This window comes from Lepus europaeus, chromosome 1 (assembly GCF_033115175.1).
Source record: "Lepus europaeus isolate LE1 chromosome 1, mLepTim1.pri, whole genome shotgun sequence".
In the NCBI taxonomy this organism is placed as follows: Eukaryota; Metazoa; Chordata; class Mammalia; order Lagomorpha; family Leporidae; genus Lepus; species Lepus europaeus.
Genome location: NC_084827.1, coordinates 150,507,179 through 150,527,559, shown reverse-complemented (window position 1 = coordinate 150,527,559; position 20,381 = coordinate 150,507,179). Strand labels below are relative to the sequence as shown.

Below are 20,381 nucleotides of genomic sequence, written 5' to 3'. Positions count from 1 at the left end.
GAATGGAATGGGAGAGGGAGCGGGAGATGGGAGGGGTGTGAGTGGGAGGGAAGTTATGGGGGGGAAGCCATTGTAATCCATAAACTGTACTTTGGAAATTTATATTTACTAAATAAAAGTAAAAAAAGAAAAATTTTATTTAATAAATATAAATTTTGAAAATAAAAAAAAATTTCTGCATCCTAATATTTTCAAAGGACCAATAAGAGCCATAATCATCTTGAGAGGCATAAGAATAAACCAAAATATAAAACTCACTAGAGACTGCATGGTACAATTCTTTAAATATAAACTAATTGAAAAATATAAACTGATTGAAAGATGATCACAACTCAAAATATTACATTCTTTTTTTTTTTATTTTTTTAACTTTTATTTAATGAATATAAATTTCCAGTGTACAGCTTATGGATTACAATGGCTTCCCCTTCCCATAATTTCCCTCCCACCCGCAACCCTCCCCTCTCCCGCTCCCTCTCCCTTTCCATTCACATCAAGATTCATTTTCAATTCTATTTATATACAGAAGATCAATTTAGTATAAATACTTCAACAGTTTGCACCCACATAGAAACACAAAGTGAAACATACTGTTTGAGTACTAGTTATAGCATTAAAACAAAATGTACAGTACATTAAGGACAGAGATCCCACATCAGGAGCAAGCGCACAGTGGCTCCTGTTGTTGACCCAACAAATTGACACTCTAGTTTATGGCGCCAGTAACCACCCTAGGCTGTCGTCATGAGTTGCCAAGGCTATGGAAGCCTTCCAAGTTCCCCGACTCTGATCATATTTAGACAAGGTCATAAAAGACAGAGTGAGGATAGTAACCAATGATCCTAAGAGTGGCCTTAACCAGGTTTGAACAATTATACAGCATTAAGTGGGGAAGAGGACCATCAGTACACACAGGTTGGGAGTAGAGCCATTGGTGGTAGAGTAGAGGTTATGATTACAAAGGAATGAGGCCCAAGTGGACTAGACAGGGTCTAGAACAAAGGACAGAGTCATTATTAGAGGAGCTAAGAAAGGTGCTGTCCAAGCTACAATTAAGTTTTCTGATTGAGAGGCAAATAGAACCTGATAGAAGGGGCTTGATAATAATCTGGTGGGCTTTAGGCCTTGTAAGTGAAGAGGCCCAGACCTATCTATCTCTTCACATGGGGTATATCCTAAGGGAGGTGTGAACCTCCTAGGGGAAGGCACTCTGTTGACTTTCATTACTTGGCTGGCCTGGGAGGAGAGCTGGCCAGGTAAAGGCAGGGGGCATCTCTAACAAGAAAATTACAGTTCTGCCTGCAATGTTGCTGACCCTACTTGACCATACCCTCAGCTGCAGTGGTCACTTTGGAAGTTGGGCTGAGTGAAGGGCTTTTCAGCTTGGAGCCAATAAGATCTGTGGCTCTGACCTGGGCATCCTTCGATTCCAGGGCAGGTCCATTTCCAGTGATCCAACTCTTGGCAGAGCTGCCAGGGCTCTTCACAAGCTGACTTCTGCTGAAGCCCAGGCTTACCACATTGAAAGCCACTGCAGTGGACTGGCCTGTTGGGTCTCCTTGAGGGCAGATCACTGTACAGATCAGCCATTAATAGGCCTGCCACCCATTGCTTCTGATGCCTAGCTTTCTTTTCCTCCTGGTTTGTGTTAAAGCAGACCAGACGATGCAAGTCAAGGGAGTGCCCGTGTCCCATCTCTAATCTTTGGTGGCCTGAACTACAAGTCTCTAGTCACAGGCATGTTCTGTAGTAGTTTTTCTAAGGTAGACAATGCCCATGAGGAAAATTATATTCTCACTTTAAAACTTTCTTTCCCTTTGGTCTGAAATATTCTTAACCCTTCAACCTTTACATTTTTTTCTGTTCTTATAATCTGGATAATTTGTCATCAGAGTCAAATAGAATATTTGTAATATTTGGTATAAGATGAAGCAGCTCTGAATTATAACCCCACTATAATACTTTATTTGGAGAAATTTCGAAGTTTTACTCATCAAAAATTTTAAAAAACTAATTCTTTCTTAAACTACACTTGTAACTTATGCCCCAGTATACCTGATTCTGATTGCATGCATATCCATCTTGCTTATGAAGATTTGGTGGGCACTGAAAAATAAAATCAATTTAATTAATGTTTGGCAGGTTAAGTACCTTCAGATAATGTGAACAATGTTAAAATGCAAAACAAAATGGAGGAATGGTGACTATATAAGTAGGAGCAATTAGAAAAGGACATGTAACTTTTCAAGTAGGTTAATTCAAATTAACCCTAGTATTGGTAAAACAATTAATTAACAAATTGGCACCATGCAATAGATGCTTTTTGTATGTTTCCATGTTTACTGTGAGGTGATTCACTCACTACCAAGTTAAAAGTAAAAGGGATTAAAGTCAACAGCAAAGGAAATGAATCAGCTTGTTATGGAGGACTGAACACATTCAGAAACTAATTCACAAGGCCCTGCTCTGCTCTGTGAAAACATCAAATCTGCATCTGACACCATGATGCTCATTTACAGACTACTATACTGAGACACAGAAAACAGTCTGTCTTCCAACTCATCGTAAGTGACGAATCTCCAAACCATAAACAACCTGTGATTTGACCTCTCAAGCCAAGATCAGTCTGTGATGTGACTGATATTTGTTTTTTTATAGATTTTTTATAAAATCACTCTTTAAAATATACTTCCTTTTCCCCAAAAGTTGCCCTGAATAAATGATTTTTTTCCTCTGTGCATTTTTATTTGCCACATTTAAATGAACTGAAAACAAAACAAAAAAAAAGTCAAATCAAAGGCTCTACCTTGTATCAAAGCAAATATAAGACGCACAGGTGTGGCAGGTGAATAAGACACACAGCAATGTACACAAAAGTTCTCCCTCAATCTTCGCCTTCTCAGTAAATGATATTCCATCCTTCCAATTGTTCAGCCTAAAAACCAGAGAATCATTCTCCACTCCTCTTTCTCTCACACCTTCTATCTTGTCTGCCCCAAATCCTATTAGCTCCACAATCAAAATGTCACAATCTGACCCAAATTTTCTCCATCTCCACCCCTAACACCTGGGACCAAATCACCACCCTCTCTAACTCCGAAGTCCCCTGCTTCACTTTACTCTCCTTACAGCCTATGTTACTACCAGTGTGGCCCCTTTTAGCATCTAAATACCAGAGGCCAGTATTGTGGCACAGCTGGTTAAGTTGTTATTTACAACACAGCATCCTATATCAGAGTGCTGGTTCAAGTCCCATAGCTCCCTGCTAATGTGCATGGCAAGCAGTAAAAGGTAGGCCAGGTGCTTGACCCCTGTCACTCACGTGGGAGACCCGGATGAAGTCCCAGGCTCCATTTAGCCCGGCTCAGTCCTGGCTCTTGCAGCCAACTGGGGACTGAACCAACCAATGGAAGACCTCTCTGTCTCTCACCTCCTTTCTCTGCCTCTCTCTCTCTGTAACTCCGACTTTCAAATAAGTAAATAAATCTTTTTTAAAAGCCATAACCTCTCTCCCATGCTGACATTCCATTCCCCATTGCTACTCTTCTCTCCATTGCACTTATCAGCACTGACAAGTCCTGTGAGTACATTCTACTTTTCTGTTAATTGTTGTCCCCATCACCAGCGAGCTCCCTGCTGGCAGGATTTTAGATTTTTTTTTGTTCTAAGTTGCTTTTCTAGTACTTAGAACAATACTGAACATGTGATGTATGCTCAATTACTATTCACTGAATGAGAAAGCAAATGAATGACCCATTCTGATCCAATTAAGTATCCCATTCTGCATATATCAAGCTGTGGACGAAGTTCACCGCAGAAAGACAATAGAACTAATTTAGTTTTCCTGCCTAGTAGCAACTTATGAAGAACATTTCATAGTAAAACTACTTTGGCCCATGGAATCCCAAAAAAGTTGATCTCATAGAAGTGGAAAGTAGAATGATGATTACCAGGGTTTGGGGAGAGATAAATTAATAGATTAATAAAATAGATTAATTAATTTATTGATAAAATAGATTAACTAATTTACTAAGTTATAGTTAGGAGAAAAGTTCTGATGTTCCATTACACAGTAGGATGACTATAGAAAATGATAATGTACTATATATTTTTCTTTCATTAAAATAATTTATTTAGAAGTATAGAGACAGATAGACACAGCTGCCATCTGCTGGTTGGTTGACTCTCCAAATGCCTGCAAAGACCAGGGCTGGGTCTCATCAAAGCAAGGATCCAGGAATTCAATCCAATCTCTCACATGGATGGCAGGAACCCAATGACTTGAGCCATCACCAATGCTTCCCAGAGGTCTGCATTAACAGGAAGGTGGAGTCAGGACTCAGGTGATGTGATACAGAACACAGGTGTCTGAATCAGCATCTTAACTGGGAGGCTGAGCACCTCCTCCAGCAATCATGTAAATATTGTACATGGGGTACGTGTGATGTTCTGATACATGAATATTTGCATAATGCCCAAATGAAGGTAAGCATATCCATCTTCTCAAACATTGAGTCCCTGACCCCTCACTTCAGCCGGGCCCAGCCCTGGCCATGCAGGCATTTAGATAGTAAACCAGAGATAACTGATCTCTTCCTCTCTCTCTCTCTCTCTCTCTCTCTCTCTCTCTCTCCCCTCCCCCATGCCCACGCCCCACCCCCCACCTCTTATGTAAATAAATATGCTTTGGTTCTATGTCTTTCTAAAGAATAAATGACTCTCATACAAGCTCCATTGACCACAAATTTTGATTTTGTGTTTGTGAGTATTTGAAGGTTGTAATTATCAGCACTAAAACTTGGAGTGGGGGCCAACTGCACAAAAACAGAGATCTCTGTGGTCTCTTTCATCCATCTGAATTCATTCAACATACAGTAATTATCTCATTAATTGACCACTATTAATTATTCACTAACTCTAAAATGAAGGCAACTACATGAAGAGAAGTGTACAAGAAATGTTGCTTCCAGAATAGGCATATCAGGGCCTAATCTTGTCATAGTTCATTTTTGTGATGTTTTAATAAGGAAAAAAAACTTCAGAATTCTTTACAAATAAAAAAAACCTCATACTATCATAGCCACAAATGACAAGATTTTTAAACTATTTGTTTTTAGTTTAGGCTAATAAAAGCCAGCTGTTTATCACTGAAATGTATAACTGAAAAATTATGGGTGCTCTTATGTTCTCTAGTGACATTTAAATTGGGAGAGAGAATCACAAATCTGTGTATTTTACTCTGCCTCGGAGGAGAGCTTGGGATTCTGTTCTCAGGGTCATTCCAGACCCAGTTTTATACAGAATGAGAAGGGTCACTGGAGCCTGGCTCCAACAGTGCAACATAATTACATGTGTTCATTTTAAATTATGTTTTGCTATCCCACGCATTTAGATGCCATAGTTTACAGTACTACCAAAAACCATTTCTCACATCTTTTAAATATCTTCATTATACCATCCAGGACCATTTGCCAAGGACTTCTCCCCACTGCACAAGTACTGTTCATTTTTTTTAAAAGAGATTTATTATATATTTGAAAGGCAGAGTTACTGGCAGGGAGAGAGAGAGGGAGAGACAGAGACAGAGAGAGAGATCTTCCATCTACTGGTTCAATCTCTAAATGGTTACAATGGCTAGGGCTGGGCCAGGCTGAAGCCAGGATCCAGGAGCTTCACCTGGGTCTCCCACATGGGTGCAGGGGCCCAAGCATTTGGGCCATCTTCCACTGCTTTCCCAGGTGCATTAGCAATGAGTTGGATGAGAAGTGGAGCAGCCAGAACTTGAACCCAGCACTCATCTGGGATGACAGTGTGACAGGTAGTGGCTTAACCCACTACTCCAAAGTGCCACCACCACAAATATTGTTTATTTGGCATAAATTCTGAAAAGTCATCAGTAAATGCAAATATCAAAATTAAATAAAACATACTGTGAGGTATAACCAAAACCAGACAAAATGTTGACTGTAGACACTGATTCTCAGAGATGCAAAGATTTCATTTTCTTAGTCATCGTTAGTATAACTTAAATCCAATGTCCATTGTCTCTTACACAGTAGAAGAATTTTGTGGAACTTTAACTGCCTCTACTTCAATGGTCTCTTTTGAGTTCATTCTGATCATATTAAGAAGTTATTAATAATAAAACATTCTATTCCAATATGCCACTGAGAAATTAATGTAACAGGACCATTTTTACCTTAGACACATTAGATAAGAAAGTTTTAATTACACAACAAGTAGTCCTCATTATAAAAACCTTGCTTCCAGCAAATTTTATGGCAATCTAGGAGTTAAAGAAATGAAAAACTACACTTTTAGAAGGACTGAATACAGAGAACTAAACTGTATATGGGGGATATAAAGATAGTATTATTCTACAAAACTAAAATGTAAAGCAGTAGGGCCAGTGATGTGGCATGGTAGCTTATGCATTCGTCTCTAGTTCAGGCATCCCATATAGGTGCCAGTTTGAGTCCCAGCTTCTCCACTTCCAATCCAGCTCCCTGCTAATGGCCTGGGAAAGCAGTGAAAGATGGCCCATGTGCTTGGGCCCCTGCACCCAAATGGCAGACCTGGAAGAAGCCCCTGGCTGCTGGCTTTGGATCCACCCAGCCCCTGTCCATTGCAGCCATTTGGGGAGTGAACCAGCAGATAGAAGACCTTTCTCTCTGTCTCTCCCTCTCTCTGCCTGTAACTCTTCCTCTCAAGTAAATAAATAAATCTTTTTTAAAAAAACATATATATATATATATATATAATGCAGTGAAACAATATATCAGAATTGTCAGTGCAGGTCTCATTAAACACAGAACTCATAATTCTTAAACTGTGTCATTATATTAGAGTGAAATTACAAATAAGCCTTATATTTTTAAATATAATAAACAGATATGCATAAAAAAATCTTTAAAGCCAGAACATATCTCATTGTACCATATCCTAAAAGAGAACTGAACTGGAATTGAGCCTCAGATAATATACATAAAGATCTTCCCAAAAAGGTTAACCAGGAACCTTTTTTCCCTCTCCTCATGTCCCCTTCCACTGCAAGGAACCAGTGCAACTCCAGCCCCTCCGCTCCTTTGTTCACTTCTGTCACTGGGATGTGGAGTGACTGAATGATAAGCTTAGCAAGAGCAACTAGCATTCTAGCCAGTCCTGTCATTCTCTTCAAGACAAGCTTATACACATAAACATGCATGCTCTACTGTTCTCCAAGCCATGCACTATGCAAGGGCCCATTTCTGTAAGCAGAAATTGTTTTGGCTCCAGTTCTAGCAATAGCCTATTGTTATAGCCTGAACTGGGGTCTAGACAGAGTAGTACGTAGCCCTTACCTTAAGCAATGGCCTTCAACATAGCCATTTTTATAATGAAGGTGATACTCTATTTGTTGGGAGCCCTTTGGAAAACATAACACCTAGAAATTGGTAACCTCACTCTTGAACACTTATCATAAGGAACAATCTTAAACAGGAACACTCTTAAAAACACACAATGATGGGGCTGGCGCCATGGTGCAGTAGGGTAACCCTCCGCCTGCGGCACTGGCGTCCCATACGGGCGCCAGTTCTAGTCCCGGCTGTTCCTCTTCCAATCCAGCTCTCTGCTGTGGCCTGGGAAAGCAATGGAAGATGGCCCAAGTCCTTGGGCCCCTGCACCCACGTGGGAGACCTGGAAGAAGCTCCTGGCTCCTGGCTTTGGATTGGCGCAGCTCCAGCCTTTGTGGCCATTTGGGGAGTGAACCAATGGAAGGAAGACCTTTCTCTCTGTCTCTCTCACTTCTATAACTCTACCTCTCAAATGAGTAAATGAAATCTTAAAAAAAAAAAACACATGATGATATACACTATAGTAATTATAGTAATGAAAATCTGCCAGAATCTAAATATCCACTACTAGGGAAAAATCAACAGATTAAGCCATATAATAGATATAATGCAATCATGAAAATGGTATTTCTAAATGTGGTGTAATAGTATAGGAAAATGCTTTTGAGGTGATGTCAGATTGAATCTGAAAGTGGAATGAAATCCAAAATTCTTACGATAGTCTTACAAGTCCCTATTTGCCTTGATTCCTGACTTCATTTTTTAATCTATTTTTTTAATCTTTTCCATGATTCTCCAGCTATCCTGGGTTTCACTCCATTTATTAAAGAAGCCATGTGTCCATGCATACTGTTAACTGAGTAGCTCCTTTTTACCCAGTGTCTCTAGTTAAATGCCACCTTCTCCAGGAATATACAGCTGCTCCTCCCTCTGATGACCTCCCCCCACTGTTATTTTCACAGCATTTTATTTTATGTTTGGCACTTATTACCATCTGGCTTTGCTTTATTTATTTCTGTTTCTACACCTGGTAGAAGATAAGGTCCAGGAAGGCAAAAAAAATACTCGCTTTGTCCCCTACTACATTCTAGAATTTACAGCAATGTTGACACAGAGTATGCTCAACAAATGTGCGTCTGAACAAAGGAAAATTTAAAATAATACACCACAAATAAAAACACTAATCATACGAGAAGGGAATTTTAGAAAGAAACATTAATTTTAATGGGAACCAAATCATGCCAAAGGGTAAGAGCCATGAAGCCAGGGCCATGGATGTAGGACAGAAGTGGCAACAGTGAACTAAGAACCGTGCATACTGCTCCCAGTCCCATCTCAAACAAAGCAGTGAGGCTGGTTTCCTTGTTTGCCCCATTGGTTTCTATCCAAATTTTTTTAAAGGGGGTTGTGGCCTTAAAATATTTTAAAACAATATATCAGTGTGGCATCAATATGAGTGCACCACCTAAGATGTGGAGAAGAGAACAGTAAAGCCAATTACTTGAGTATGGACTAATTATGATGGGAAACATTGGAAGAAAGAGAGATTAATATTTAAAGAAAATCACACACACACACACACACACACCCCTCAAACCTTTCTAAAATAAAGACACAGGGAAGGGCTAGAAGTAACCAGAAAGAAAAGCAAAACAAAAGAAACCAAAGCTATTTACATCTGTAATCTATATTGAAAGCTTCAAAAGTGAACTGCGTTTCCTAAAACTCAGTTTGCCATACCTGGCCGGAATCTCCGGTGCAGTACTCAGTAATGTCACACCCATTCACAGCATCCCGGCATTCATACCCACGTGGCTGAAACTGCAAACCAAAACTCAATATTAGAAGCTACAACTCATTAATATTTCAAAATTAACATTCATCTCCTCATCAACAATTCTTATATTCTCATAATCATCACATTATTTTTATGAAGAATCAAGATAGTTACAGAATATTAATAAGGCTTTGAGGCTAATCTCTATATAAAGATGAATCAACACCAAGGCATTAAATGTTCAGATCTCAAAATCCACTGTCTCAGAACATTAGTTTAAAAAAATATATATGTAAGGAACAAATTATGGTTTGGCTTAAGACAACATAGCAAAATATCATATTACAAACAATTAAGATCTTTCTAAATGTTTGACATACATGTTCAACCTTCCCTATTTACCTATTAGCTGGGATATTAGTCTTGCCCTAGTTAACCACACAAAATAAAATTTTATGAATTCATATGAGTCAGTGATACCCATGAATGCCTATCACATACAAGACATTTTGCTTGTTTTGGGCAGGATTCGGTAAAAAGTGAAGGAAGTACATTAGCATCAAGCAATCGATAGTCTGGGAGGGAACACAAAACCAGTATAAACTGAGCTAGAATCTTCCAGAGCACCACAATGCATAGTGCCTCTTGGTACAGAAAACAAAGCAAAAAACAAAAACAAAAGACAAAATCATACAATTTTACTGCTATAAGGAACATTAGAGGTTTTGTACACAGGAAAAAGGAAGATTTAAAAAATGACTTTTCAAAAATAACTGGAGGCCACATAGATATTAGAGTCCATATGTACACAGACACACAAACTGTGTATGTATACACAAATAAACTTACACAATTACTTCCTCATTTGGGTTCCTGCCTTTATAGGAAATTTAAAAAGCCAAATTGGAGACAGGCATTTGGTACAACAGTTAAGCTGCCACTTGAGATTCCCACATCAAAGTGCCCAAGTTCACGTTCTAGCTCCATTCCAAATTCTACTTTCCTGCTAATACACACCCTAGAAAGCAGCAGGTGATGGCTAAAGTAGTTGGGTCCCTGCCAACTCTCTCTCTCTCTCTCTCTCTCCCAAAATAAATTTAAAAAATAAAAGGGCCGGGGGTAGGTGTTTACAACCTCTTAGGATGCACACATCTCATATCAGAGTACCTGGGTTCAAGTCCTTGCTCCCTTTTCTATTCCAGCTTCCTGTTTATGTGTACCCTGAGAGGTAGCTGGTGAAGATCCAAGTACTTGGGCTCCTGGCTTTGACCTGGCCCAGCCTTAGCTATTTGTGGGCATTTGGGAAGTGAACCAGAAGATGGAAGATCTCTCTCTCTCTCTCCCTCTGCCTTTGAAATAAATATCTTTTAAAAAGTAAAATGGAAAAATATGAGCACTACTTTTTATGCTCTAGGTTTAAAATAAGTTGGGACAAGTTTTGAAGAAAATGTTATAAGTAGGTCATATTATTTAAAAGACCATAGGAATTGTCCCTCTTCTATTTAACAATTTAATTTGGTTTTCAACTGTGCTAGTAGGGTAACTGTCAATGTTTATTTTTGAAGCAATCTTAGTATATTTTCTTAAGGAGGCATCAGAGGATAAGATGGTCAATAGTGAATAATAATAAAGATCAATGTTGTGACCCACTGAATTTGAAAGACTTATTGACTCTACAAAGCTGCTAGGCAAATATGCACAACGTAACCAACAAATTGGTGACAAGATCAATGTACACCTTGAGATATTTGGCTAATCTGACAAATAAAAGAAAGATGCAACCATCAGGAGACTCACAAGACATGAGGTATTGTTACAGCAGGGCCCATCGCTGCAGTGGGCTCCATTGGAGAGGGAGCATTTCTTACAGCACAATCCATAGCATTCCTTGGGAAAAGAAAGAACCTTAGTGACTACTTGTTCAACATTCTCCCCACATGAGACTCTATGAATAATGCTAATGATCAGATTTGTATAAGCATAAGCAAACATTTTAGTAAATAATCACTTTAAAACATGGTAGACTCCCATCTGTCATATTCCCAACCAAATGTGATCTTCTAGACCGAGCCTATCCACTGAGAGCTGTGCTTACTTCTAGGTAGGCAACCCACTCCTGGTTAGGTCTACTATACTCTTAATAAACAACCTAGTTCTGTAACAACAAAAATAGTACACAACACAGGGAAAATGTTTCATAATTTGGAACAATTTGTCCAAGCTGAATATTACAGTATGAAATTTTAAGAGGTAAGGAATCTGATTAAAAGAATCCATTAGGATTTTTCAGACAAGGCCATAAGCATATGACTAAATCTAATGTGTTTGAGCTGGGATTAAGCATTGATCTGGGAGATCAGAAAGGAGAGCAGCAAAACCACAAGGAATAATAGCATAAACCTCTCACTAATGCTACTCTAGTTAGCTCTGGGTAAGAGCTGTACTGAACAAAAGGAAGGCCTCTTATACGTACCACATGGAAACCGCAATCACATTCCTCCCCAGCCTCTACATATCCATTTCCACATTCTGTGGGCTCAAACAGCTGAAAGAGATTAGGGAGGGGGAGGTAAAATGCTTTAATTTATCACAGAAAAACACACCAACCAGTTCACAAACACAGCCATACAATCAACTATCACGTGCTATTCTTCCGTGATCTATTGTTATGGCATCTTATCGATGATGTATTTGTGGGAAATACTGTTCACTCATTAACAACACTTCTGAAAAAAAAAAAACCTATTGAAAGGGGGGATAATATCTCTCAGGGATTCTCTAGTGGTAGGCCCTGGAGATGCCCTCCAGCATTAGAGGCACTCTTTACGGAGAGAAGCTGTCAAGAGGAGTGGATCACTTTTCATTTTTGCTAATGGAACTAAAATGCATTGCTAATAAGACTTACAGACATCTAACTTGCTGACGTGTCTCAAAGCAGCTGAGAAGACATAAAAATTGTCAAAAAATTAAGTATGTTTCAGTCACTGCCGATTGTGAAATGTACAATCGAGTAAATGCAAACAAATTTAGGGGAAAAAACGGTTATACAAATCCAATCCCATTATTCTCATGAAAAAAAAATCTGCTCTGTCTGATACTTCTTAACTCAATGTGCAGACACATGCATGGATGTAATTTCAAGAACAATCCACCCTACTGACACCATGAAGTTGCTTGCCAAATAAACTCTATTACATGAGAAAAACATCTACTTCTCACCAGTCAGGGCAGGAGCTCCCTGGGCATGATCACCACTCCTGGGTGAAGAGCAAGACAGCATATCTCAACCCAAATGCCAGAGACATGAATATTAGAGGGAGAAAGAGGTTCTTTACCCAGCAGCTGGTCACACCCCCACAAAGGGTTGCCTTCCATGAGGTCACCTGAGAAAGACTGGATCCACCTTCTATTTCCAGAAAGCCAAGGCTATCCTAAGAAGCAAATAAGGTTCCCAGACAACTTGGGTGGGACTCCCCAGGGGAAAGTCCAAATCAGCAGTCCCAGTCTCTGTGGGATTTTGATCAGCAGGCAGGGGGAGAATGGAAAAGGGAAAGGCCACGACAAGCACTTTGTATCAGGATTCTCATCCTTTCACCCTCAGGATATTTCCTCCATCCTGAGATAGGTCACTGTCAAACCAGATGGAAAACATGGCACATAAAGAGAACTGAAAATGAATCTTGATGTGAATGGAAGGGGAGAAGGAGCGGGAAAGGGGAGGGTTGCGGGTGGGAGGGAAGTTATGGGGGGGGGGGAGCCATTGTAATCCATAAGCTGTACTTTGGAAATTTATATTCATTAAATAAAAGTTTAAAAAGAAAAAAGAAAACATGGCACATAGAAGAATCCCAAAGCACAGAAAACGTATACATAGATACTGTGAAGATAACACAAAACATGTGCAAACACAGACACTCACTCTCCAAGAACACTTGGGAAAAAGTCATTTCTTTGATGTTTACAGATAAATTATTTCCTGAAATTCACAGGTTTTTAAAAAAATCTTTGTAATATTAATATTATATGTCTAAAGAGTTAATAAAAATAGTTTTTAAGAATTCTCTATGTTTCTGTCTGCAATGTAGCCTCATCGGTAAAGATTAATAAGAGAAGTGTGCAGTTCCCTTGGAAGAATTGGCTCTTCTCCCCAGGAAAAACGTACTCTTGACAAAGCATTTTTCTTGCATACATGGTCTCTGTCAGAACCCGGCCAGTTTTGACATAGACCACCAGAGCCAAGTCACGTATGAACAAACATAAATAATGAAAGGAATATCACTTTCATATGAAACTAGTATTTAAGTCCCCCCAGTTCCATGCAAGTTGGAACCTCATCTGCAAGGAGGACACCGGGAACTTCCCCAGTCGGACCCCGAATGCTGTCTTCAGTACTACCCAGCCCTTCGCTTCAGGTGTTCCTTGCTGTCCCATCTGGTGATGGAACAGTCTCTCCATGCTTTCCTTTGTTCTTCTATAACAATAAGTTTTTGCTTAATTATTGTTATGAGAGGTCGCTATTGTCTCGGAATTCAAACTTCTGAATTTGTGGCCACATCATGTAATGCTTTAACATTACAATGTAATAATTCTCTATTCACTAACTTTAAAAATAGAAGATGTGTAGTTAATTTTACTTAGTTCCCATGTTACTGGAATAATCTTCTTCCTATCTACAGGCAATTTCAGAAATCCAATGATGGACCCTTGGGCTTAAACCAGACACTTTCATATCCAACCAAGAGAGTGCTGTTTTCTCAGGCATGATACTGTTAATTAGCTGATAAACTCCAAGGTAAGTAGAATTAGCCAAGCACATTATAATTTAAAATGCTAGAAGCTCACATTCGCTTATTTCACCCATTTAAACACATTGAAGCTTTCAGATTTCTGCTGCAATGAGATTGATGCCGTGAAAGGCAGGCTGCCTACTTCAATGACGCAAGGTCATTTCAACAGTCCAATTTATTTTTCTGTAGCCTTTCTGAGATTTTATAAAGATGTCAGGCATCAAGTTCTCATTCCCTGACTACAGCAGTACCACTCAATTATGGGTATGAAATAAATTTTTCTGTCATTTATCCACGTGAGTCACTGATTTTAAAAAAAGTTAACATGATTTTACTGCTCTCTCATTGCAGAATATTAAACATTTCATGTTGCAATGAACTATGTATGATTTCAAAATAGCATTGTTAAAGGAAATATGAAATTTGCCATGTTAGAATTTCTCTACTATCTACCAATTAGCAATAATCCTCTCTTTCTGCCTGTTGAGTCACTTCCATTTCCAAAAATGTTACTATATCATAGGTCCACAGATGTATCCACAAGCTGTACAGCCAATGAGTTTGAGAATTATGGCTTTGCTGGATTTTAGACAGTATGATGTATTTACAACATTCTGTGTAATAGTCCCAAGAAGCCTGGGGCTCATCCTATAAATAAAAACATTCACATTTCTGCAGTAAAACTTATGAATATTTATACTATGAGGAATGAAGATTTTCAGTTTGGAACGAGTTTTACTGTCAAATATGTTTTTCTGAGAGCTCATAAAGAATTCTAGAAATTTTCAGTTTTTAAATTAAGAATTTTTGGATAAGGGACTGTGACATTGTGTATACAAATTTTGATGAAATGTCAGTTGACAAGATGAACCCCCTCAGGTAAAGAGACTATGCAATATAAATACATATATGTATTTATGGCATCCATAAATACCTTGGACAATTTTCTAGACAGCATTAAGAAAACAGGCCACATACACACACCCCGATGGAATAGATTCCAGAAATTAATCCACATATCAACAACCAAATGATGTTTGACAAAAGTGCCAAAAACATACACTAGAGAATGACTGCCTCTTCAATAAATGGTGCTAGAAAACTGGATATTCATACACATAAGACTGAAACATGACCCCACCACCCCTCACTGTATTTAAAAAAAAAAGCAACACAAAATAGACCAAATATCTAAAGATTAGACACCAAACTACTGGAAGACATATGGAAACACTTCAAGACATTTGTACAGGCAATGATGTTTCTGGCTAAGACCTCAATTGCACAAGTAGTAAAAGAGGCAAGTGGAATTATATCAAAAATTAAAAAGTTTATACAGGAAGAAAACAATCAAAAGAATGAAGAAACAACTGAGAGAATGGAAGAAAATATTTTCAAACTATTCATCTGACAAAGGATTAATATAAAAATATATAAGGAACTCAAAACACTCAGCACCGAAAAAAATTTTTAAACGCAATCTAGTTAAGTATTGGACAAAGGATCTGATAGATATTTCTCAGAAGAAAAAATACAAATGACCAATAAATACAAGAAAATTCCTCAATATCACTAGCCACAAGGGAAATGCAAATCAAAACCACGATGAAATATGTCACTCCAGTTAGAATGGCTATTATGAAAAAAAATAAATAAATAAGTAAATGCTGGCTGGTAAGGATGGGAGAAAAGGGAACCCTTAAATACTGATGTTGAGAATACAAATTAGCATAACCACTATAGAGAACAGTATAGAGGTTCCTCAAAAAATTAAAATAGATCAACCATATGACCCAGCTACTCCATTTCTGGATATACATCTAAAGAAAATGAAACCAGCATGTGAAAGAAATACCTATATGCCAATGTTTGACTGCAGCACTATTCATAGTAGTGAAGATATGGAAGCAAACTAGATGTCTACTAATGGATAGATGGATGAAGAAAATGTATACCTACACAATGGAGTATCATTCTGCCATAAAAGAATGAAGTCCTATCATTTTCAGAAACATGGATGGAACTGGAAATCTTTATGTTAAGTTAAATAAGACAGTTACAGAAAGACAAATGCTATACCTTATGCATCATATGTGGAAATAAAAAAAAAACAGTCAATCTGATCTTAGATAATGATTATTAGACTTTGGGAAGAGCGGATTGAGGAAGGATAAAGGGAAGTTGTATAACAGATAACAAAACACAGAGAAATAAGTTCTAGTGCTCTAGCATGGTGTGGTGACTAAAGTTCACAACAATGTATCATACACTGTGCAAAGAATTGGAAAAGAGGGGTTGGTAAGTTCCAAACAATAAGATTAGGAAATGGAAAAGCTAGCTGCCTAGTTTGATTATCTTTTTTTTTTTTTTTACAGGCAGAGTGGACAGTGAGATAGTTTGATTATCTTACACTTTATATGTATTGAAATATTGTACCATATCCCATAAAAATTTACAGACATTACATGTAATTCAAAACATTTTTAAATAAAGTATTTTAAATTAAAAATCAGTTATGCTCCTAGAAGGAATGTTATCAGATAAACGAGCTACAATAATATACTGGTTCTTCGAACAGTTCATGGAAGATGGAATTAAAAGATGAGCTTATTTAGGTGCTAAAATTTTTTTGAAATCCACGCATAATTTTTTCACAATATACATTTCCACCAGGTTTGTGAAAGCTCCTTGTATTTCATCTTAACCAAACCTATCTCTTAGCAGCAGGGTAAAAATCCCAAAAAGAAAATTTCAAGGATATTTTAATGAAAGGACTTTTGCTTTGGTGGGGGGAGGATTTGGGGGACTCTGAAGACTGAATCTATAGTTTTTTACTCATTTAAATAAGACTCAGTCTTCAACATTGTGTAATCAAGTATGAATCTGACGGACAAGAAACCCTCTTTCCAAGACAAGTATCTGATCTTCAGCACTGTTTCACTGTTAAACATTGCAGAAATGATCACACTTTCTAAGTTACTAACCTTTGTTGGCCTATTGAATAGACAGGCTCCACCCCCTCTCAGCAGAAAGTCTCTGTACTCCAAAATGCTGCATTTTGAAAATTTTCGGGAATGAGATACTCTGAGGAAACAAAGAATCAATCATGTAAACAGCTTGCCAAAAGCAGTCATCAGAGATGAAAACCCCTGAATTAGAACGTCACTCTGGATTCAGATAAATGTACATATTTTGGGCAAGGTACTGATAGTCAAACTGTCAAGAGAGTTCGTGTGTTAGAATTTGCAAAAAAAAAAAAAAAAAAAAAAAAAGTAGTTCATAGAAAAATCACAGAATTGGGGGCTAGATTACAACCTTCTCAGTAGTTAAACCCTTTTGCAACACAGCTTGAAACGATGTTTTTCAAAAATTCATCACAAATGTCTTACCGAGGCTCTATTTTAAAGTGTGATTATTTCTATTTGCTGTCTCAGCAAAGGCTGTGCTGCCTCTCTCCAGAATAAAAGGAGCTCATGTCCCAATCAGAAGAGTTGTGAGGGTCAGTTTATTAAAGACAATGTATTGCAGGCTTTTATAATGCAACTCGGGTTATTAAGGAAACCCTAAAGAGATGTTACATATGAGGGTACATGAAAATTTTTGAGAAAAATGGAATATAAGTTTATTTTGGTGCAAGAAAAAAAATTTTTTTGACAGGCAGAGTGGACAGTGAGAGAGAGACAGAGAGAAAGGTCTTCCTTTTCCGTTGGTTCACCCCGCAATGGCCGCTGCAGCCGGCACGCTGTGGCTGGCGCACTGCGCTGATCCGAAGCCAGGAACCAGGTGCTTCTCCTGGTCTCCTATGTGGGTGCAGCGCCCAAGCACTTGGGCCATCCTCCACTGCACTCCTGGGCCATAGCAGAGAGCTGGCCTGGAAGAGGGGCAACCGGGACAGAATCCGGCGCCTCGACCGGTACTAGAACCCGGTGTGCCGGCGCCACAGGTGGAGGATTAGCCTATTGAGCCGCGACGCCCGCCTGTGCAAGAAAATTTTAAAATCTATGCATTATTTTTCACAATACACATTTTCTGTGAAATTTTTGATAACTATCTGCATGAATTTCAGAATTTTTCTCACCAAATTAACTTATCTTTCAATCCTGCTTTCCATAAACTTTTGGAAGTACCCCGGTACATATGTACATATGTCTTTAGTGTGTATGTAAACATACAATGAAAATAGAATTAGGGTGAGTGGCCATGGATAACAACTCCTTGTTCTTAATTTCTAATTCCACTTGGTGGTAATCAGGATTTAGCAAGAACATAAAATGAGTCTCTCTGCAATTTACTTAATCAAATTAATATCTCTATGTCAGTACACAGGTGGATATCCTACACAAGGTCAAGGGTCAGCTGAATCATAGACAGTGATTCCTTAGGAATATTTAATTTGAGAATGGCAGAACACTTCCTCTGGGAAATAATCCAATGGGTTAATGTGTCCTGATGGATAAGGGTAGTTTATGTGTGATCTCTTACCAGGACTATATGGAAATATGTACTTAAAAGAGTAAATATAACTTTAAATAGTTTTATTATATTCTACAGATCGTCAGTCCAAAGACTCACTTAGAAATTGGGAGTGTAAAAGAGAGAAGACTTCTTATAGAAACCAATGCTGCTATATTCTTACAGCAGTTCTCTGCAAAGTATGTGTACACCATTAATTCTTAACCATGGAACAACAGTAAGGGGACCATGGAAACTGTTTCAAGTTTTAACTACACTTCTAGAAACATATTCTAAGGCAGAGGGAATAATGGCTGACTCTAGCAAACCCTCACTTTGATATTCTGCTTCTCCCCAGGAGCTGCACTACTGGGAGGGTCTGCTAGGAGAATCAGGAAGGGCTCTGCATAGCAGGGCAGGTTCTCTGGCCCAGGCATGGGGGTAGGGCCAGAAAGGAAAAATGTGCTGGGCAGGTGTCCAATAAGGCAAAGAAAACAGGAGAGGCACAGGGGTGAAGAAACCTCTCTATCTACTAGGACTGGGCTATAGAGCTTAGGGGCAGTGGGGTATAGTGGTTCCATGGAGGCAAAGACCTCTGGGAAAGGGGGCAATGTTTCCAGGCCTTGGTTCACTGAAGCAATCACAGCTCTGGGGAAGTTGCTCTAGTTCCCAGAGTATCTGCCAGACAGAAGAGAGGATAGATGAGGGGATGTTCAAGTTCTTTCATAGAAGACTGCCTAATTTAGACACAAATCTGTCTTAATAATTAAAAAGTTTCATGGATTAGAGAAGCATTATAGTAGTATTTTATTGCTGTAAATATATATTTACAAGTTCCTTAAAATGTAAGTTGATGACTAAATTGATTTTCACTGCCTGTGTCAGGTAGACAACCAGCTTTTATTCTAAGTGTACTAAAAAATTAATGTCTTCCCTAAACTTAGAAGCATTTAGTAACGTGCTTCCTTAAGGGTTAATGAGAAGTAAAGGAGCTACAACACTTTGCTTTTATCACCAACCTTAAATTAAAAAATTAAAACATAAAATGAATTAGTCCTTTCTGTTTTAAGATACAGGCAATTAATTACTGGATTTACACTAAGTGCTTAGCTAAAAGACCAATACCTGAAAGCTTGTCTCTGTGTAACAATTTTAGCAGAAAGCATGTATCAAATACAGACATAATAAAATCTTACCCTGTCTCCTCCATGATGCAGCCACCCCAGGATTCTGTGCAGTCACATTCTAGTCCAACAAACAATAAAAGCAGCAGAGGAAAAAGGAAACAACAAAATTTACATCTTCAGATCCCTTGTAAGAATTCCGTATTGCCAATTCCATGCCAAATAAAAACAGAATGCAAAGTCTCATAGAACAAGATTGATTTCTTTTAAATTAATATGTCCTTATCCTTTTTAGAAGTATAGGTTGCTGGCTAAGAAACCAATCTACAATAAATAAAATTATTATTTCATTTTTATAACTCAAAAAATTCAATTACATTCCCAGTTCCAACAACCAGCGACATATACCTTGATCTAGAAACTAGAAAGCCTATGTTCGGGGCTGGCACCATGGCTCACTTGGTTAATCCTCTGCCTGTGGTGCTGGCATCCTATCTGGGCGCCGGGTTCTAGTCCCGGTTGCTCCTCTTCCAGTCCAGCTCTCTGCTGTGGCTGGGGAGGACAGTGGAGGATGGCCCAAGTACTTGGGCCCCCACACCCGCATGAGAGACCAGGAAGAAGCTCCTGGCTCCTGGCTTCGGATCGGCATAGATCCGGCCCTAGTGGCCGTTTGGGGAGTGAACCAACAGAAGGAAGACCTTTCTCTCTGTCTCTCTCTCTGTGTCTATAACTCTACCTATCAAATAAAAAAATTTTTTAAAAAGACAAGTGAATGCCTATGTTCTAGTTCAAGTTAATAGGCAAGTGACAATATTTCATGGATATCAATGCTTCCATCTCTATACTGAGCCTATTCCCCAGAGCAATGAGGTTTATACGTGATAGTGTGCCTATGTGCTCTCCATAA

General features: G+C 38.6%; 1 protein-coding gene across 2 annotated transcripts in view; it reads right to left on the bottom strand.

The window, feature by feature from the left end:
• Positions 1–20,381, bottom strand: part of ADAM23 (ADAM metallopeptidase domain 23) — a 185,834-nt gene that overhangs the window by 37,995 nt on the left and 127,458 nt on the right. For both annotated transcript variants that reach the window (XM_062190278.1, XM_062190286.1), the window contains exons 14-19: positions 19,547–19,595; positions 16,883–16,982; positions 11,585–11,656; positions 10,909–10,998; positions 9,075–9,155; positions 2,056–2,106 (exon numbers count right to left, since the gene is read on the bottom strand). In XM_062190278.1, the coding sequence (XP_062046262.1) occupies positions 2,056–2,106; positions 9,075–9,155; positions 10,909–10,998; positions 11,585–11,656; positions 16,883–16,982; positions 19,547–19,595 (443 nt within the window). The remainder of the gene's footprint in view (positions 1–2,055; positions 2,107–9,074; positions 9,156–10,908; positions 10,999–11,584; positions 11,657–16,882; positions 16,983–19,546; positions 19,596–20,381) is intronic.